The sequence below is a fragment of the Chroicocephalus ridibundus genome, chromosome 4, assembly GCF_963924245.1.
Source record: "Chroicocephalus ridibundus chromosome 4, bChrRid1.1, whole genome shotgun sequence".
Lineage (NCBI taxonomy): Eukaryota > Metazoa > Chordata > Aves > Charadriiformes > Laridae > Chroicocephalus > Chroicocephalus ridibundus.
The window spans coordinates 12,602,030-12,623,890 of record NC_086287.1 but is presented as its reverse complement, the minus strand read 5'-3'; the positions used below and the strand labels follow the sequence as shown (position 1 = coordinate 12,623,890).

General features: G+C 39.0%; 2 protein-coding genes across 8 annotated transcripts in view; one reads left to right on the top strand and one right to left on the bottom strand.

Moving 5' to 3' along the window:
• The window catches only part of AMPD3 (adenosine monophosphate deaminase 3), a 36,738-nt gene extending 30,548 nt beyond the window's left edge, over nt 1-6,190 (top strand). For 3 of the 4 annotated variants that reach the window (XM_063334801.1, XM_063334800.1, XM_063334802.1), the window contains 2 exons: nt 456-566; nt 1,509-6,190. In XM_063334801.1, coding sequence (XP_063190871.1) covers nt 456-566; nt 1,509-1,685 — 288 coding nt within the window. In that variant the 3' untranslated portion in view covers nt 1,686-6,190. Of the gene's footprint in view, nt 1-455; nt 567-1,508 lie in introns of those variants that run through there. The other variant, XM_063334803.1, reaches the window with a different exon arrangement.
• Nucleotides 6,191-10,573: 4,383 nt separating this feature from the next.
• RNF141 (ring finger protein 141) lies at nt 10,574-20,666 on the bottom strand. Of its 4 annotated transcripts, none has more exons than XM_063334804.1 (6): nt 20,528-20,666; nt 18,414-18,615; nt 16,790-16,898; nt 15,873-16,054; nt 12,575-12,682; nt 10,574-10,886 (listed from the first exon to the last, which is right to left on the bottom strand). In XM_063334804.1, exons 2-6 carry the CDS (start codon nt 18,554-18,556, stop codon nt 10,736-10,738), a joined length of 693 nt encoding a protein of 230 aa, XP_063190874.1. In that variant the 5' UTR covers nt 18,557-18,615; nt 20,528-20,666; the 3' UTR covers nt 10,574-10,735. The 4 variants fall into 4 exon arrangements, with proteins under 4 accessions (XP_063190874.1, XP_063190875.1, XP_063190876.1 ...); XM_063334805.1 differs by having other exon boundaries at nt 18,414-18,612; nt 20,528-20,665; XM_063334806.1 differs by lacking the exon at nt 20,528-20,666 and adding an exon at nt 20,046-20,186.
• Nucleotides 20,667-21,861: the final 1,195 nt, after the last annotated feature.

Here is a 21,861-nt window from a genome sequence, read left to right as displayed (position 1 = left end):
GCACCAGCCGAGTTGCACATAGCGTGGGAGATCTCAGCTGTGACAGCCCACTAGAGTCAGACCCAACTTCCATGTGTGGAAGGTCAGAAGTGAGAAACTGCCCTGCTATCTGTGTAGTATTCATTAAAGACTTACGACAAGATCCTCCAAGGTGTTTATATGCCCTGGGATCTCATTTGAAATTGCCTAATAAATGCCTCTAAGGATCTGGACTGCAGGCTGCAATTTCTCAGACTCAGATAACCCAGTGCCTATCACTTATTTAACAGTTGCCCTTGGGAAATTTGAAATAAACAATTCTGTTTGTTAGTAATTGTGATGTTAAAGTCTTAAATCTCTAATTTTTCACAGCTATCTAAAGAGCATGTATAAATGCCTTAATTAGTAATGAGTACATATGCCATTTACATCTTATTTACATATAATTTAATATTAAACATGTTTTGGTGATACAGGAAGCTCTCATGGAAGAATACGCTATTGCAGCCCAGGTGTGGAAACTAAGTACCTGTGACTTGTGTGAAATAGCAAGAAACAGCGTATTACAGAGTGGATTGTCAGATAAGGTAATTATGGCTGAAAAAAATCTCTTTTGTGAATGTTAGGGCGTGTAGGAATTGGGAAGTCAATAGCCTAAAAATTGAATAGTAACTGCTTATGTAATATATTTGTGCACATTCCTGTCCTCTTTTCCAGAAATATTCACAAACTATCTGCTATGCAGTCGTATATTAAAAAAAAATAATGCTACCTTTTTCCTCATTAGCTTTGCTTTGGAATTCCCAAAACAGGCAGAGAGACCAGGCGCCTGTTTATACTCAGTTCTGCCTTCAGTCCCAAACCTTTAATTATTTGGGTGGTATCCCTTTGCTAGGAATTTTATACATCATGTCTTGCATTGAGTAAAAACAAACTGCCTGTCATAAGCGAGACGTGTTTTTGCTTGGAAAGGAGTACTACAGAAAAGATTCTGGTTTACACAGGCAGTCAGATCTGATTAAATTACTTTTTGGCTTTTAAATTCTGTACATCCATGGCTTTCTCTAGGACTTACTTTAGAGCATCCTCTCTTCTATGTCACTTTCAAACAAAACATTCCTCTCAAGGAGCTGGTACATGAAGGGGCTTTACAAGTATATTCTGTTGCTTCTTCCAATATTCTCTAGAGAGAACTACTAGTTTTCCTCTTTTGCAACATTTAACTAGCAAAAGAAACCTAAGCCTCTTTTTGACCTCTCACATGAAGGATGTAGTAGTGAAGACCGAGCACTAGCACAAAGGGTTTTAGCAAGCCAGACTGAATGCGCTGCCGAGTAATTATATATATAAACTTTGGCCTTAAAATCGCCGAAACTGGTTAAGACTCTGAGGTAAAGTTCAGCGGCCAGCTGGTTGAAGCTGCTCTTTTTGCTTGCACTGGAGTCATTCAACTAACAAATACTCAGTTATACAATAAATCAAAGCAGTTGAGCTGACTTCTTCCTTTCTACGTTTAATCCTGTTCACAGGAAAAACAGAAATTCTTAGGGGTGAATTACTGTAAAGAAGGGCCTGAGGGAAATGACATTCGAAAGACAAATGTTGCACAGATCCGGATGGCCTTCAGGTACGAGACACTGTGCAATGAACTTAGTTTCCTGTCTGATGCTATGAGAACAGAAGAGATTTCTACTCTGTCGAAGTAGTACACACTCAAAGAATCCAGAACGTTTAGCAGGATAAGATGCTGATTAACATTGAATCATCTGTCTTTGATGCTACCAAGACATAACTGAACAGTACAGAGAAAAATAGAGTATCTATGGAAGGTAAACAGCGTTTGCTGTTATCTTTTATGGCATTATTCTCATTGCAAAAATTTCAGTTTCTACAACCATTAGGCTTTGGAAGATTGCTGTAAATATTAAATGCAAACTCAGAATCATGTAATATTTTGTTTCATGCTGCCTTCACTGTGCACTATATTGTAGTTTGGAAAACAACAGAGAATATTGATAGCGCATCTGTGATTCGCACGCTAGGATTCTGCAGATGCTGACAGTCTACATACACCTGGTTTTGTCCTGATAGTTCAGTAGCAACCATGGCATTTAGCACTCGTAAGTTTAACCCTTTATTCATCAGCAGTTTGTATGGGGTGCATAATTTTGCAGCTACCCTTTCATTCTGGAAGGTGTTCTGACACAGTTTTTATCTTAATGTTTCAGCAGTTATACTGGAAAATAAGAAAAACCAAAATCCTGTAGTCTTGCTTAATGACTAATTAATTACTTCCTGTTGTCACGTAGGATGTCTGTGAAAAACAGCAGATTAATGCTTTTTAATCTCGTAAGTAGAAAACATGGTGTCAAAATCATCACTATTGTACATTGTAATAATGAGTCTAATTATATCATGAAAACTTTGCCTTGAAAGTTGAGAACACTTTTTTTATTGCTTTGTAATGGGAATATGTGGATATGCTGGTTCAAATTACTTGGAAATTTATGCAGATAATTTTGGTTGCATGTAAAGAGAAATTTTTTACTTGAACAAAGGAAGTGTTCTTATGAATCAGTGGTAGAAACTCCAGACCTGGGTTCTGGTCCTACTTCTGACATATTTTTACACATTTGTGTTAGTTTGTATTTTAGTCAATTAGAGTTGAATGAGAAATCAAACTATTTATACAGAAGCAAGCCCACTTGAGATATGTCATTTCAAATCATGTTATGTTAAACTTTTTATTTATGACAGAGCAGATAGTAAAATGCAGCTACTGGAATACGTATCACTTTCCATCTTTTTTTCTGCTTGATCATCCTTCTTAAGACACATTCAGAAAGGATTAAAGGTAATAATATGATAGCATCTATGTATTGTACATGCTGCATGTTTCACACCAAAAGAGACCTGAGGCAAGGGGCAGCAGAGGATGTTTGATGCCTGTAAGTCCAACATGACGTGTTAATTTGAAGGCCCGTAGTCCCTAAGGTGGGGCTGGAGCCTGTGGTTAAAGACCTGCGTATCTAATATAATACATAGAGAGGTATCTCAGAACAGTAATTCAGAATTAATGCATAAAAAGCAAATAATGAATACTGGCCGATCAAGCCTCACTAGCCCTAGAACCCTGCATGTTCTACTACATCAGATGTCTCGTGCCACTTGTACTTCTTAGGCCAGACCCTTCTTCTGGGGCTTGGACACCTGCATCCTTCCCTTCAACAGCTGATCAGGTCTCACTTTCCCTTGTAAATGCAGCCAGAGGTAGCAGTGGTGACATCACCAGTACCAAACAAATCATTAATAGCATAAATGTATAAATGCGTTGAAGACACATGCTCTCGCCTCAGGCTGTGGCAGTTCAAAGCAATACCTACAAGGACACTTTTTTAATGTACCTGTTGTCCTGAATGGTGACTGCAGGGAAATAGCACCAAAGTAATGGAAGGAGGAATTCCCTGTCACCTCCGACAGCTCTGCAGCCCTGTAAGAGCCCCATAAGTGAGATTAAACCTAAAGCAGCCTGGAAATAAGGCCACTGCGAGGGAGACCGAGGCACAGGAGTTCTGCCCATCCAGGTTCCATTACGGGCAGCCAGTGTCACACACAGGGAGCTGCAGTCGTTGCACACGTTCTTCATCCAGAATATGGCTGCAGGCCGGGTGGGAGACCTGACTTGAGCTCTTCAGTGACCTAGCCTAATGTCTGCAGTGTTCAACTAGTGCCAGATTTTGTATTCCTTGTGCAGCTAAAAAGTGTGTGAAACTGTGCTACGCTGATCAACTGTATAATAAAATTGTCCAAAGTTCTTAGTCAACAATGCCTGTTGGCCTCACTGTTAGAAACTTTAGCAGCTCATGTAATGCATTGTCAGAACTGGCGACTGTAATTTTCTTAGGATGAAGTCTGAAAACTGGTTCAAGCATTTTAGCTGCATAAAATGCAGACGTCTTGTTTTCATTAGTACAGCTTACTAATAAATGGTTATCAGCATAACATTGTTTACCTGAGAAAAGCATCTGCATCCAGGCTAAATAAAGAACATGCTTGGTTTGAAGAATTTAAATTGTAAGTGTTGTTTTCTGATAAACGTTGCTTTACTTGGGTTGTTTCACCTGAACAGTGCTATTAGTGCTGCTTTTGCTGTCACTTAGATTTATTTTGTTTTCTTTACGTTATACCAAATTCATGTATGTTTCATACCTTTTAAGCTTTCTTTACCTCAAACACATCAGGTTCTAATAAGTCTGTAAGCTGTATTAAAGAAAAAAACAAAAACAAAACTGGATTTGAGTAGTCAGTTAATGGACAGTAATCAGGATTTTGACAACAATAATAACAACATACAAGTGGCCATGACCACAAGTTCTGCTCTCTGTGCTTCCTTCTGTGCTGCTTTTCAGGATAAATTGGGCTAATAGCACTATAATTTAGGGAGACAAACCAACATCCTCTCAGGCTTCCACCATGACATCTCTTTTGGTCATCTTTTAATTAGGCAAAAGTTATTCTCAAGTTCAGTTCAACTTCAGCTTCTTTTCTTTTTTAAAGTTGCACTTTGGTTCTAATGTATGATGGCTGTTCAAAAGAACCTTGCGGTCTCGGGCCATGTATGTAATGAAGGGCAGAGCCAGCGTTGACGTGCTGCTGACACCCGCGTTACTGTTGTGCACAACAATCAAATGCAAGACAAGGCAGTTGCCGATTCCCTCCCCCCCACCCTCCCTGTGTTGAGATCAAACCTCAGCTTGTGTTTTACTCAAGCGGAAAAGGACTAGAACATCACTGTAGGTGGTGATTGGGGCAGCTGTTGCTTCAGAATGGGAGAATATCCTATTTTCTCATCATTTCATTGGTGTTAAGGTCCAAGCATTATTCAGGACTTTCTTAAATCTGTTAGAGCATTTTATTTCACCTAAAATGGTTAATTATGGTTATTTTATGTCTACAACGTACCTCTCTGAACAATTTCTAGTGATGCTCTTGCATGCTGTTCTGTTATTTTAGCAAACTTAAGGCAATACAATTTTTTTCTCGCCCCAGAGACACCTTATCTTCTTATATCATTGTTCTTTACTTGTGGCTAAACCTTTCTGTTCTATTTGCCTAGTTAAAATCTAAGTCTGAAAAAGGTGGGTTGGAGGGAGAGATGTCTGTAAAAACTGCTTTTTCTTTCTGTGCCTGGATTAAATAATGTTTATCTTTTGCCTCTGGTGGAAGCACTAAACATTACACTAATAAATAAATTATAAAAGAATATGGTTAGGGTTTTTTTGTGTGTATACCTCTTATTAAAATTGTTAACTGTTCAGAATCTCCACATTTAAGTAGAACTGAAAACCTATGCAATTAAACTGTTAGCAGTACAGAAGCCTAAACCAAAATTAAGGACTACCACAGCCTGAAAACTGAGGAAAAACCCCAGTGGAGATAGAGAAGATAATAAGCAAGAGAAGGAGCTAAAAGCTTAGCCGACTTCAAGGAATTCAGTGTTAATGAAAACCAACTGTTCCGATTTGTGCCAACAGAGGACCTGCCATTACGTCCTCAAGTGAAATTGTACTGCAGGGCTGCCCCCGCTCTCTCCTGGTGCCCTGGCTCCCTGCTCATCCACACTGGGCATCAGGGTAGGGCATGCAGCCCCTCTTCCTCATCCTGGAGCCACAGCTTGATATTAAACTGAGAGTCAAAACACCTGAGCAGGTGGGAGTGTGGAGGGAGCAGGAAAGCAGTTCTGACACTTACAGATGAAACAATTTAAGCAGGACACAGAACAGCTTTATCTGACAAGAACACAACTAAGGCAGCAACAAGTGACAAATTGAAATAGTTACGATCAACATAGACATTCTGCTACAGTCAGCATGAGTTTTGAGGAAAAAAGAAGTTTAACACAAATTACTTTCTTCAGTAGGAAATGTAATGAAGACTTTTAGATGAAGATTAAAATGTCTGTCTCTGTACACAAACCCTTTATTTCTGTACAGGAGCAGCACTCATGGAGCACAAGAGTACGGATTAATCTGTACCTGAAGAACATGTATTTCTCACCCATACCTCTCAAAGCACTACAGACCAATGTTAAGCAGCACAGAGAATAATGTATGTGACAGTGAGACACCAGCACTGCTAATTCATTAACTGTGACTAACGGGTACCATCTCAAAAAATATTTTTTGGAAGGTCTATTAAAGTGGGCTGGAACCACATTAGCATAGCAGCATAGACTGTTGTATCAAAACCCTACCTTGTGCTACATACAGTCAAATTTCAGAAGGGCAGGTTTCTAACTTAAGCTTAATTCATAAAAAAACCTTGTATTTTTAAATAGCACTTTGAGAACTCAGAGAAGAGTGTTCATTTAATTACCTGCTGGATAGCATTCTTCATTCCACCAGACTTACAATGCGCAAAGTTCCATCCAAGTTAACAAAACTGATTTTTTTTTTTTTTAAATTTTAGGCCTATAAAACCCATGCCCAGTGTTTAATATTTTAACCTTGATAGTTAGGTTAGTGAGGTAAGCAATAGGTAAGCAATCATCTGCTAATTAACATCTTGACAAGTCAGATACAAAAGCAGAATGTGTTGTCAGATCCCTCACAAACGTAGCATTCACTGGAACGTGGCTGGTTCACAGCAAAACCCGTTATCTGCTGATCCTACACGGCAGTTAGCGGAAAAGAACACTGTCCCATTCGGGTTAATTTCAGCTACATGTAGCAACAGGAAAAGAATGTTCAGTCTTTAGAGCATGCTGCCCTACCATAAATTCTAGGCCTTAGAACCAAAAATCTGAAGTGACAATTAAAAAATTCAGTTTTGAAATTACTAATTTTTAAGACACACTTATAAGAAAGCAGAATTCCATTTACCCACTTAAAATGGGTGAGGATAAAACCTTATGATAAGTTATCTTCAAGAATGATTTAACATCAGAAAACCAAAGAAAATAATTAATTACTCTGCTATTAGTCACAATAGAATTACTTCCATTGCAGAGCATATGTATTTAGTGGATACAAAATTAAAGAATTACCTATATACGGTGTCGAGAATTAAGGCCAGACAGGTTAACATACAGCTCCCACTAATATCAAGCATCTTTAGGCTCCCTGAGGAGGCTACTCTTCCAGGATCCAGCAGGACACAAAGGCCCACAGCTAAGCTGTTCCTTCTAAAAATGATGCCTTTGGCACATCTAGCTACACAGGGCGGGCATTTAACAGTTCAGTTCAAACCTATAGCACAGAGATCTCACTGGTTGCCTTGTGTTTCCAGAACTGGAATGAGTATGGATTAGACAACCTTTATAATTCTACACAGAATTCTCTTCAAAGGAAAGATATGTAAGTTAAATATGCCATTTCCCACTAAAAAAAGAAACATGCACAGTACATTAATACAATGTCTAAACTTGAAACTTAGTAAATATAAACATCTGCTAATTCCTCATGTATGCCTACCTCCTGGCGTGTCAGTCAACTGGCAAGTTTTCCAATTTTAACTTCCTGATCTGTTAATTAATTCCTTTCCCGTTTCTCACTTGGCTTCAAAAGATCCAAACAGATAAACCAAGTAACTAGACAGAGGAAACAGTGACATTAATTATATACTTCAATTCTTATTAAAAAACAAGAGAAATCTGAGAAGAATACTCCAATCCTTAGCATTCTTAAGCTTTAAAATACTATCAGAAACATGATGGAATAACTTGGGTAAAAAGTAAATCACACTTCTGAAAAAAAAAATATTAAAAAGTCCTTTCCTCAAAGGAACCCGCTCCTCAATACTGTCCTTTTAAGTAGAGTTGTTTGTTTGCTTTTTCCCATCACTGCAAAATATTCCAATTTATTTGTTTTGACAACCAAAAATAGAAGAATCAGAGTCTTTTTTGCAGAGCTGCATTTAAGCTGCCTTGCTAATACCACACTTCAGAGTTTAAGAGACCTGGCATGCTTTGAACCACAGCACCTGTACAATGGAATTGTATTTAGATTAAAATTCATCTTCCAGACTTCTGTGGTATTAAAGCCAAGAGATTCCTTAAGCTTAAAAGAACTTTGATATTTCTTCCAAAGTAACTTTATTGCACAATTCAAACACAAAGTTTAATATACTGGAATGTCCTTAGCTATTAACACAATCTATAAAGTTTAAATTACACTTTCACATTAAACCTGTAAGAAATCTTCACTTAACGCAAGAAAGTTTAGTTTGTTCTAATGCCCTCCCGCAACAGCTATTCATAGTAATTCACATTTTCAAGGTCTAGCTTCTGGAGCCCATCGCCATGTCCCTGCCAGTGCGATTCCTTTTCCAAAATTGTTTGCTAAATGTAGCACTTCAGACTAGGTAATACCAATCAGTACCAAATTACTTTCTTTTTAGTGTTAATGTACCTATTATCCCATATAACATACAGTACATATATTTTACAAGGCACACATTACAGTACCTACATCACAGCAGTGTGAATTACAGCAACTTAATTAAAAAAAAGCTGTACAGAATACAAAGTTTACTTTTTCACTATTTAAATAATTTCTGCATTAGTTTATATTGTATTGCAAGTGTCATTATGCTGCAATTAACAACCTGTTTGCATCATTACAAAATTACATTTTAAGAAGTTCATGTAAGTGCTCAGCAGAAAGTCAACTTATAAAATCTCACTTCAGGAGTATAATTCTTTAAACACTTGAAAAATAAAGTTAGCTTGAAGCTTTAATTTAGATGCTCTTTCTGTTCCAGTGATACAAAAAGTTTAAAAAATTCAAAGGTTATTTTAAAATTGTGAACATGGACTAATGCAAGCTCAAAAAGCAAACAGAAACCAAACTGGTATGCGATTAGGAATATTTGCAAATATTTTAGTGAAAAATCCCTGACCATTAACAATTTTCAGCCCAAATAAGAACTGCCTTTATGCAACCAAACAGTCCATATATTTCCTGAAGAATATCTCCTTGATATCAAAGGATTAACAAAGGGAAAAAATTAGTTCCAAGCTATATACATTCATAAATGGATTTTTCAATAGTTAAATACAGATTTACACACTAAGCCATACTGGCTTTTAGATGACACACACCAGGAGAGTACATTGTTTATCTGTCTTAATGTCTATGATAAATTTGACAACTGTGCCATAAGTCAAGCTCAAATGGGTGCCATATGCTATGCACATTCCTTAACAAATAGAAGTATCACACAGAAATTCCCAAGATCTGGTCCCCAACATAATTAAATTATTTTGTAGAATAAATAACCCAAATGTGCACATCTACCTGTGCCCACATCTTTTAGTTCAGAACCTGTGATAAAAGGCCTTAGCCTTATCACATCATCAAATTTTAACAAGTATGGTAATCAAAAATGCAGTCTTACAGGAAGCAAGATTTATGCTGATATTCCCTTGAATGCTACACTTAAGTACTTCTCACTCAATAGCCTCAAGTTGAGAGAGTAGTATTTGTTAATATATAGTAAAAAAACCCCATTAATTAATTCTCTACAATAGTTGATTTACATAACACTATTTATGCAAAAGAGGCTTAAGATAAGTTTCCTGAATACTAACAATTTATTTCAGACTGTCTAAACTCAGTTCTTTGAAGATCTTACTCTGCTAGACGCAAAAATACACTGTTGCACTCCAGTTGTGATATCCCTTTTCCCAAGTTGCCACATGCACATCTCACTCCAAGCAACATTATTAAAGTACAAGTTTCTCTCTGCTACATAAAAGCATATTGCACTTGCAGATATAAAGCACAGCACCCTTACTTAGATTATTACCTTATATAACTCTTAGTATACCTTATACCTCTCATTTCATCACTTCAAAAACCTCAAGGGAAGCAGACAAAACCACAGCATCAAACTAAACTACACCTTAACTACTAATTCAAATAAAAGTCATTCTCTTCAGATATGCCTAATGTTTAACAATTATTTTGGCTGTTCTTGATCAAAAAACTACAAAGAAACTGATTTACTTTTTTAAGGTTGTGTATGAAACCGTATAATGTTTCCAAGCTAATAAGACTATGCTAAATATCATATTTAAAAAAATATTCTAAGATATAATCTTGTTAGAAGAATAAAGGGAAGTGACAATACATTTACAGAGCTGCCTATACTCTCCAAAACAGATTTAAAATAATTAATACTAAAACTCCTAACAGATCAGATTGAAATCAGTATCTGTAAACACTAAAAGCAGCAACAATTGGCTACTGAAGAACTGGCAGTAGGACATCTTCAAGTTTCAGCAGTAAAATTTCAAATTAATTATCACTATTGCTAACTCATCTTTATCCACATCTGTCACGAAACTAAAAGGGACTGCTTTTAAAGACAAGAACTGTGAGGTTGAGCCATCTGACACGGTTCATCTTCTGTAGCAGTGCACTGTGATCTTCAAACAGCAGTTAGCAGTCGTAGTTGTGCTGTTATAAATTGCTTCACTGAGTAGTCAAACTGCTAATTAATAGCAGAAGTTGTTGTTAAAATGAACTTTGTTAATGATCAAAGAGTTTACTGAAAGTACAGATTAATAATTAAAACTGCACACACACAGATGTCTCATATACCCCGTGTTTTATAAGAGCAGCGTAGATTCACAGCAGCCAAGAAGAGAAGTAAAAGACAAGACTGTGGATGAACGACAACGAGAGGTAAAAACAGACGTCTGGGAAAACGAAAGCTTCAAGTGCTGCTGCTATTATCAGCTTGTTGGCCAGTGTCAGGGTCTGTGAGGTTGGCCCACCTCATCTACCATGTTAAGTATGTAAGTAGCAACATCATCTTCTGTAGGTGCATCTGAGACCACCCAGGAATCACTTGCCCCAGTCACTTGCCGACGGCAGACAGGGCAGCTTCTGTGACGATCACTCCTGTTAGGAAGCCAGAGAAATGAGTATTTTTCATCGACAGTCTCTTCCTGGCCAAAAAAAGCCAAAAGAGCCCCCAAACAACAAAAGAAAAAACCCAACAAACAACCCAGTAAGAACTTCAAGAATGATCGGGTTAACCAGATTAGACCAACAGTACATTTTTTTGTTTGTTTAAAAACTTTTTCTTTGCGAAGAAGATTGGCCAACAATTCTGAAAGTAGCTCCATTCTTTAAGTGATAAATTAGGCATCATGTTCCTTATAATCAGGTTTGCTCAGGTTAAACAGAATGCACCTAGATGTACAGAAAGTTGAAATGGAAATCCATGTCTAAATTAATTCTTCCTATCTTTACTTTAGATATTCAGCTGTGATACTTCAGAAACCAGTCCCCATAAGCTTCCTGTATGCAGAGAAAAAGAACCCCTTTTCCTGGGTCATTCAGCCCATTAAATAATTTAGAATTTAGCCCATTTAGAATTGGTCCCTCGCGGTCCCATCCCCCTCCACCGACTAACTCAGGGTCCCAAACAATCACGCTTCTGAGCTGGGAGCCTGTTTTATGTCTAGGTTAAGAATAGATGAACCTTAAAATTGAATACTGAAAAAGAGTGGTATAACTGGAACTTAGTTAAGAGTTCAGCTGATTCATTAGCCAAAGTAGAATATAATCTGCTCTCCACCACAGTCACTAAACTAAGCACTGTATTGCTGACAGATGTTAAGATATTTTCCCAGAAAGGAGAGATAAGTGTGTGTGTGTGTGTATATATATATATATATACACACACTCTGAGATCCAGTGATTTTTACTAGGTTTTCCTTGTGGGAATGTAGTGTTAAGAGTAACTTCCTCGATAAGCCTTTAAAAAAGCCACAAACCAAATTCTTATGCACAAATTATGTGACTTAAATGCAAAATCATTTGCATTAACTAGTCAAAAAAAGCCTTTAACTGAGAATATCTGTATAACCTAATGCTAGACTGCCAGAACAGCTGCCCAATCCTTGTAGGTTTTCTGCATGGTCAGAGAAGAGCTACTCTCCTCCACAAAGCAATTCTTTGTAAGAAGAACAAAGCAACATTGTAAGACACATATTATACATAAATTTGAAGGTGTTGCTATTGAGAAGAAATCTTTTCCTGGAAAAGTCAGATATATTTAAATTAGGAAATTGTATGCTATTTATTTCAAGTGAAAGCATAATATATGGAAAAAAAATCGCTCTGACAGTTATTTCCCAAATAAGTGATAAGACAGTCCAACTTGTCTTCATATTTGCATGGTCTTAAAAACTATTGATTTTTTTCCTTAAAAAGCTTTGGCGAGATTTTGTGAAGCATAACATGCCAGCATCAACATATACCTTTGTTTTCTCTAGTTTCTGAGCAAGAATAATTTAATTTTACAAGAACAGAGATAAGAAATTACAAAACAAATGCTAAAAAGCACTTTCACATCTCTTTTTCCAAGATGAAATTCTTCATAAGATGTTTCCAAATTCTGAAATCTTTCTTTCCTTCTGCTGCAGTCTGATTTTACTCAAGCTTATTATGTATCATATATATATTATCCATCCTCAGACATTAAGTTGTATAGGAACTAAGGAATCTGTCAGACCAAACTGAAACATGTCAGATTACTAGTACATACTATAAAATAATGAATATCCTTTTATACGTATTACCATTTATCAATGCATTTCTGGCAGAAACTGTGAGCACATGGCAGGATTAAATCAGCACGCCCATCCATGCAGATACAACATTCCTCTTCATCTGTCAACTGTTTAACCCTGCAGAAGAGAAGACAGTATTTTCTCCCAGATAACTAACAGGTTTTATATTTATGCCCTAGCAACCACACTAGTTACTACATTTTTCATAATAATTACTGATGGGCAGAAAGGAACACCTGTGCTTATCTGCAAGGAATATGTAATTTTATGAATGGACTAGTTACATCATCCCAGCCTATGTCAGCAGACATAGCCTCAAGCCACCAACAAACAGCAGTAAATGAACTAAACTAAGTTAGAATATGCATTTATTTTTTTGTGTCGTGGTGCTTTTGGTGTTGCAAGGGCTTATGCAAACCCTTTTTCATATCAACATGGAAGCGTAAGAAGTTGTAACCGTTACATATCCCGTGACTGGCCAAAAGAACAGAAACACTGTTTAATTTAAAGGCAGGAGAAGAATCTGCCTTGTTTTCAGAGTGTCAGGCTGAACTATTTCACAATGAACTTTGTCACATTTCTGTGTACTGGCTTATATCCTACATAAAAACATGCATTTCAAGAGGATCACTACGAGAATGCATGTTCACTAATTCCACATGCCACCAAAATGCCAAGAGCTAAACTGCTCATTAGATTGAAAAGGCTGGTTTTAGCTTGCAATACACTCCCCATGATTGCTCCTTCAACTTAGGACTCTTTCTCAAATTGACTGTTACCACAGGTCTTCCAGTTAAGCTTCTAGGTGTTCTTGTTGGAGGGGAAAAAAAAAAAAAAAGTTAAAAAACTAGGTCACTCCCCAGGACAGACATTTTCATTTTATCTGTCTTCATTTTTTCCCCCAGATAATAGATATCTGTACCAAAAGTTCCTAACAGTGTAACATATGTATATATATTGCACACTTGACTTCTCAAGTGTGAAAAGGTACAGAGACTCCTCAGTTTTCACTGCTCTAACTAGACATGTAAAGTTCCCTGATTTTATAGTCATGGCTCACTTCCAAGACAGCCAAGTAAGTTCTGAAAATTTTACCTTTTTGAAAAGTCCTGATTTGGGAATCCCTTCTGTGACTTGGGGCACAGAGGTAGCATTGTAGAAAGAGTGGCATTTCAGGAGAGAGAGAGTCCCCCTCAATGACTAGTGACCAGAGCGCTTTCGCTTAGGTATCTTGGGAGCTTGTCAAATACAGAGTAATTTTTTAACTGTACAGATTAGCCAGCTAATGAGCAGCAATTAACATGCTGTTGTTTTATTCTTCAGTAGGTCCTTGGGGTTCTCCTTTTCAATTTGCTTTTTGAGAAATTACTTTAGAGTGCTAGGAGGGTTTTTTTTGTAGAATTACAGATGGCGATTTGCATATAGCGAGGACAACAGTTTCCAAAAAACCTATCTTTTGATTAGCTCACTATGTTCTTTGGACTTGCTCCCTTTCGTTTCCCTTCCCCATGCAACTCTGGGTACTAACCTTTGATAACACTTGAATTTTTGAGATTTGCTGGTGTATATCCAAACAATTATACTTAAAACGGATGCCCTATTTATAAAGTTTCTGGAACCTAAGATTTAGACATAGGACTAAGTTTCTAAAGAAATGGTAAAATACAAGAGTGACAAACTAAGGAAATGCTTGTCTCTTCATTATCAGAAAACGTAAAACACTTATGGATATTTTGGAATGCTCCAAATAGGAAGTGGATGTTCTGGAGAAATGGGGTATTATTCCAGTGGAAGAAGTTAAGATAATAAGAAGAATGAAACAGATAATATTTGCTATTTTTGGACAGTAACAGCTAGCTCTTGCAGAGCTGAAAAACGTCTAAAGGTGAGAAGAATTTAGGCAAATGGGAGGATGTCATGGAAAAACAAACACAATATTTCCTTGGTGTAAAATACTTGAAGGTGCTTCAGCCTGTATTTTCCTTAATGACTTGAAAAACTTGAATAAGATACAAGTTTACTAAATTCCAGCATATCACCAGCATATTAGAAAAGTATACTCTTTTTTTGTTGTTATTTGTCACTACTACTACCTCAAGCAACTCAAAGTGTGAAAACTGAAAAAGAAACTCACCTAGGAAACCTTACGTCTACTCATTGACTTTAGCAATATATGAAGTTGTTTTGCATAGGCATCTGGGGTTTTTTTGTTTTGTTTGAAGTAAGAGACCATTTCCAGATATATGTGTGTTCTAGCATAACCCTATCTTTGAGAAAAAGCAGGAAAATATGCTTTCCCAAACACGTCTGCAATGTGCTAATTCTAGCATTTTAATAATGCAGAACAGTCAATAATTTAAGATTATTTATTCCCAAACAAGACAAATAGGAAAGTGAATGAAAAGAACACATTCTGCAATCCACTGACCTAGAAGAAAGACTGGGCTCTATCTGTAGAATGTCAACACAGCTGACCTCTTTCTCATTCTAACAGCTGTACTGTTACATTTTGAAGACAGTTAACTAGCTCAGCAACTTGTTTTGTTAAAAAAACCTGGCTACCAGCTCTTCCCTGGCTGATAGAGAGAACTATACTACTTACTACTTTTTCTTGTAAAACCTATCTCTACCTCACTTAAAACCGAGTTAAAACTCTGAACTAATTCAGAAAGTTAAAATTAAAGAATTAGTGGTAGCAACATCATTTCCGGGTAGGGAAAGAGTGACAAGCTTCTTGCTGTTACGTTCAGTTTGAACTGAAGTTATTGCAGGTGTTGACCTCAGTCTTTCGCTTTTCCTATAGCTAACAAAGCAGGATGTCAACATGTGTGAGACAGTTCACATTTTTCCAGTCTTACAAGTTAAATTATTACTATAATTGATGAGTTTCTAGTGGCAACAGATGGGAACCTTCGCATGCCAAAATTTAAAGAGGAAGAGAAAGTTTAAGTGGAACAATAACAAAATCTGTTTAAACAAACACTGTCAAACCTCCTGGATTTGTAGCTGCAGCTGATTCAATTTCCTCCTGTTTCCTTATTCAGGAGATTCAAATATACCGTGTTTATATTATAACTGATCATTAAAACAATTGTTCTTAAACTAAGGTATGGTAGCACAACAGAATTTCACCCAAGTACACCACAGCTCTCGTGGTACAAGAGACAGTGTGCTATCCATTTTGTGATGATACAAAGTCTGCATCTGCCAAGAGCATGCAGTTTTGATCATCAGGTGTTCGTAGTTCAGGTTTTACACAAAACTTCCAAAATATTATGTGATCAGAAGCTAGAGCATATCAAAATACCTTCCCATCCACAAGCTGGCCTGACAAGATGACACAGACATCAAAGTCTCATCAGCTTCTTCAGAAGTACCACTCTGTGCAAGAACTCCTGCTGCTTGACTGGTGATGTCTTTATAAAGTTGAATGAACTGATACAAGTTCAAGATTCTGGAAGCTTCCACGATGCCGCTTGTTTTATTTATCTTAAGATATAAGAATTGTGTACAATTACATATCAGATTTTTACTTGACATTGCTCAAAATTCTTTTAATACACTGCAGTTCTCATGGCAGTAGTCACCTTCCCAAGTGTCCATCACTACGTTAAGCAAATTGCAGTCTGCTTCAATAAGAGTTAAGACCTGCAAAAACAGCTGTTTCATCGTGAGGAATACCACAGTTAAGATGACATTTTTAGGGCAAGACAATGACCATCACTACTCAAATGTACTAAGTTGTGAGTAGTGAGCGACCTAATGCCTAAAAAATTGTCCTAAACTTACTGTTAGTTTCAAACAAAGTTTGAGAGCTGGCTTGACTGAAACTGCATGTTCAGATTGCTCAGTGGATTCAGGACCATTTAAGGATGTTACTTGATAGGATACAGAGGAGAAAAATCTCCTCATCAGAAAGAGCAAACTCTTTTGCAGTTGATCTCACAAGTTATCTGAATTCATAACTAATGGGCTGTAAGCACTCCACGGGAAGATATCACTCCTTTAAACTTAGTTATGAAAATGTTTTTGTTTATCTGCTTTTTGCAGAAACTTAGAATTTAGACTTAATTTATGTCAAATAGTGTCCACGAATACATCATCTGTATCAAAATATATACTCAAAATATATGTAGCAGGTGTTTGATTTTACCAGCAAAAGTGACAGTCCTCAAATATCTGTACACAAAACCCCCACCAAATTAAAATTTTCAACAATCTTACTTTAGTACATATTATCCGAACGATCACCTTCCAGAAAGCAGAAGAATCAGAACCAGGCTGCACTTCAAACAACAGATGTTTGTCTTGTCCAGAAGCCAATTTTGCAGTACTGTAATAAAGAAACATCAGTTTTACATCATGTGCTAGACATGCAAAGATCAGCAGCCTCTGCCACTGCAGTATTATTTAATGTTCAACTATGTGCTCTTTATACTTAAAGAGATTTTATCAATACTGCCCAGAGACGTGAAATTAAACAGTAATGAAGACAGCATGTCATTAAATATAAAATACAGTCCCTTTCACTTCGAATTGCACAGTAAATTTCAGAAAATGATGTGCAAGTCTTTTGATCCAGCTTCAGCAAGCAAGTGTCCTTTATAGGCATTTTAATTTATATATACTTTCACTGTTTATTACAGTAATCATACAATCTTGTAGTCCAATCTAAAATGTTTATTTCCTTACCACATATGTAAAAAAAAAAAGCATGAAAGTATCGAAACATGCAGATGAGGTGTATTTTTGTTAGTATATATTAATAATGAAGCGGTCAGGTGAAAGCTCCAGGTGACCCTGAGATTTTTGGCTTTTTGTATATTTTTTTAATGGAACATTGACATAAAAGTCTATTCCATAAGAATCAGAACAAGTTATGTTAGATTCAAGCTGAAGTAAATACTGTAAAGAAATAAAAAAACCCCTTGAATAACAATGATATTTTGGAGCTAATTATACTGATATACTTAGATTTTCAGGCAAAACATGAAGTAGCGTGCTTCAATATCTATTTATGTGTCTACCCAGAAGACAGCTATCTGTTCTTGAAGGTCATTCATAAAAGTATGACACCATACAAGACAATTTCTAAACTGAATACAAATTCACGTTATAGTTAAGCATCAAACACTACCAAAAGCCACACACTACAAAGCCCCTTTTCAGCGTGTAAGTTTTCACTTCATATCATTTTATACCAAAAATATTGAGTAAAAATGACAACTCTGTTTTTTTGTTAATGTCTTTTTTACCTTCAATATATCAGTCAAACAAGAGGCAGGCTATGAAAAATCTTACTTATGCAGCCTTTTGTTTGGGATTATCTTGGTCACTAGTTTCAGACAGTAAGGCATGTCTCATCTCTAATGAGGAACAGCACTGCACGTCCACAGGGGTGGGAGAGCTGGTCACAAACACTTCTGTCTCAGGTACTACCTTCCTAGTGCAGCTGTACTGTCTTTATAGGGCTCATATTGCTACCTCCTACCAAAAGTGATGGGCAGAGAGGAAGCAGCTTTGCATCTTTAGGTGGTTGGTAGAGGCAGGAAGAGTAAGGGAGACAGGTAACACTAACAAAAATACACTGCTAAACATCTACCTCCTATGAACTTCTAAGAGAGAAGCAACGCTTGCTGGAAGAAACGTATTGGAGAAAAGTGAATTTAAGGAGGAGAAATGGCTTTGGTTTTGAAGTGTAATTACAACCATAATAGAAATTTTAAGAACTGAAGGAAACATTTCAAAACCAGATGGCCAGTTCTGGCTTAGCCACCATAGGAGAATATATTGCATACAAGGTCTCTGTAAAACATGAAAAAAAAGAAGGAAACAAAATAAGGCTTACACATCATTAAGTTCAGCTACTCTTCCCAGAAACTCTTCATACGTTAGGAAACCACTTTCTTGAACCAAAGAGGCATGCTTTGCTACTTTTTCTGGCAACTTGTTAATTACAGTTTGCGTGTGGTTTGAAATTTGTTGACCCATGGTAAAGTCTTCACCTCAGTTCCGTAGACAGAAGTTCTCATTCACTTGTAGAGTCTCTGCTAAAAATATTTTAGAGAGTTACATTTGTGTGTTTTATGAATGGCTACTCCCTCATTTTATTTTATTGTAAAAGTTTAGCTGCCCACTAACCAGTCTGATTATTCTATGGTAACACAACTTGAACAGTCAACCCAGAAACAAAGCAGAACACTTAGAAGAGACTGGAATGCGGCATTAACAACTTATGACAAACATATTATTTTGCTTTCAGCAATACTTATATTAAATAGAGATCATTTTTCAGGCAGATTTTTCAGCAACTCCAACACACATATAAATACATCCAATGGAATGGAGAAGTAAATCATAAAATGAGAAAGGTAATATATGACAATCTTTGTTTTTCCTAAATATTTGTGTATGTGAAAGTCAGAATGTCTACAAATAAGCATATCAATGTATGTCTATACACAGACATTACATTAGGAATTAGCCTTCCTACATCAGTCTGACATTAGCAGATCAAAAGAACTCCCACAGCATTCTTACACTAATCCAAGGAATCCACATCAGTAGAAACCAATTTAGAAATCTCCCTTCTGCACAAAACGCTCAACTTTGGGATGTATTACAGAACCCCTCCAACCTATTTCACCTTTCCTTTGCACTCGTATCTTTTTCCTCAAAAGTCTGCATAAGTCTTTATCTTTTCCTCAAAAGTCTGCATTTGAGTCTTTATCTATTTCCTGCTCTTGATCCCTCCCATTTGACATTCCCCCCAAATTTCTCTTCACTCTTTGTCTTGAAATAGCAGAGGCATGCAGATTAAGTCTTTCTGTACAGTGTTTGTTGCTTGTAATGCAAACCAGTAGTCTCACACTCTTTTAAGACTTCTACAGATAGAGATCTGTAATGGCAAGCTAATCGCAGAATATCAGCCTTAACTTAAATATGTAATAATCTGAATCTAGGCGCATTACAAACACCTTATGAGAGATATCACAGAAAAACAGAACTTTATCCTGCACGTATGTATAGCTGCACTGGGCATGAAACTGCTCAGGAACCTGGTCTACAGCTGTCAAGATCTTGCTGCAGCGTAAGAAGAACACAGCACATGTAAAGTGAGTTCACATCAGAGCATTCTATGAACTATTCCGGTGTTTCACACAAGAGAATAAACTTCCAATTTAATGTTTGACTTTTGACCAATTTCTATTCTCAGACCGTCACTTTTCTCCTTCCAAATTAGCCTCCAATCATCTCCTCTTCTGCTATCTAAACCTTGCATGTGGTGAGCACACGCCCATAAGACACACTTGAAGCACAAGCTCTCCGCAGCACACCCTTTCACCCCTCAAACACTGCTCATCCCTCATCTTCCAGCTTCGGTGCGTTCCCTGTAGCTGAAACGCAGCCTTCCTGAGGGAGCAGGTGCCTCAGGGCGTGCAAGCCTACTGTACCACAGGAAAGTTTGGACATAAACAACCCTGCAGCGAGGTCTGCCGAGGTGTTTCCTTTCGTATATCCTCCACGCTCGGAAAGACGGAGACAGCTCGGCTGTACCACGACCCTTCCCAGCCTCTCCGCAACAAGCCGAGGAGGGGCAGGGCGCTGCCGCCCGCCCCCGAGGGCCGGGACACAACGGCTGCCTCCACTCGACCGTTGAACCGTCCTCAACGGCCCCGCTCGAGACAGGCCGCGCGCACGACCCGCCTGCGTCACGCCCGCACGGCCCGGCGCGGCGGGGGGGCGGGGCGCGGCAGGCTCCCCCCTCCGTTCCCCGTGCCCGCGGATAACCGCCGCTCGACCCTTCCCGCCCCGACGGACGCGACTCGCGGAGGGGGCGGCCGGGCTTTCCTCAGGGCGCCCGGGCCCAGGCCTTGCGCATTCCCCCAGGTTGCCATGACCACGGGCGGCGCAGCAGCCCCCGAGGGGCCGCGGACGGAAGGGCCCCGCCAGCGACCTCACCCCAGCGCCCCGGCATCCTGCTCGCCGCCGCCGCCCGACGGGGACCGGAGCCAGGCCGCGCCCCGGCAGTCGGCCCGCGGCGCAGGCGCAGAGCGGCGGCTCCCGGCGCGGCTCGGTGACGCCAGCGCGCGGTTCGCGCCGTTGCCAGGAGACGGCGGACGCCGGGCCCGCTCCGGGCCTGCTCCGCTCCGGCTGCAGCAGCAGGGCGCGGGCGGGCCGGGGCCGGGCGGGCGGCACCCGTGGGACCGCTGCCGGCCTCGCTCCTCGCCCGAGGCCATAGGCGGCCCGGCCCCCGCCCCCGCCGGTAGCGATCCGGGCTGGAAGAGCGTTCAGACGGGGAGTGGAGCGGAGCGGAGCATGCGCCGCCCGGACATCCGCTCAGTTCTGCAGTGGGAACGGCGTACAGGGCTGTTCTAAGGAAACTCCTGTAATAGCTTGAATGACCAAAGTGGGGTAACTTTTCCGCAGACGGGCCTTGCTGCAGCCTCAGCAGATCCCCACTCAGTGCTGCACAGCGCAAGGTTCCCAGCATCTGAAGGGACGGACATACACTCTCTCTTTCCTGTTAGCTCCGATAAATAGCAATTTAAATGATACTGAATGGAGTCCAAGTGCCTGCCTTGGTGGGATCATCACAGGCCATCACACTCCCCAACCCTGCAGCGACAGCCAGGGTGGGGGAAGAGAGCCCCGGGTCGGGTCTGCCCAGAGGATGTGGGATCTGGGTGCGTGTGGCAAAGGCTGATGCTCACTGACCTTTTTACAAAAAAACCCTAACATCCATAACCAATAACAGGCCATTTAGGAACAGAAATCGTAGAACATCCTCTAGGTCACCCACATCCTGATGCTTCAAGGTTTAATTCTAGAAGGTTTTTTTGGCTTTTTTTTTTTTTGTTTAATTTAAAGAGGAGAAAAGGAGTAGTACTTCCCCTTCCTGCCCGCTTCTGTTCACACATAGACACACGTACTTCCCACGATAAAGGCACCCCTGTATTCCAGACAGGGATTGGGCTGGACTGGGAACCTCGCTCTGTTTCCTGCGGGCCAACCACCCCTTGCGCCTAAGGTCAGCAAACATCTGTGGCCTCAGTGTGGGAATCTGAGTAGTGTTACTGTCAAATGAATAATACAAACTGTGATCTCCTGCTAGGTGGGATGAATTATTTGTCTGAGATACTTGAGCATAATGCAATTTCAGAGACATCAAGGAACTTCATGGCTGTTGAGAACAGCTCATAAAAAAAAGCATGACACTTGAGAAAAGCCAGAAACATAATGAAGAATTTCTTTTAAGTTTCTGCTGCTAGCAGTTAAGGGCTTGGTTTTTTGAC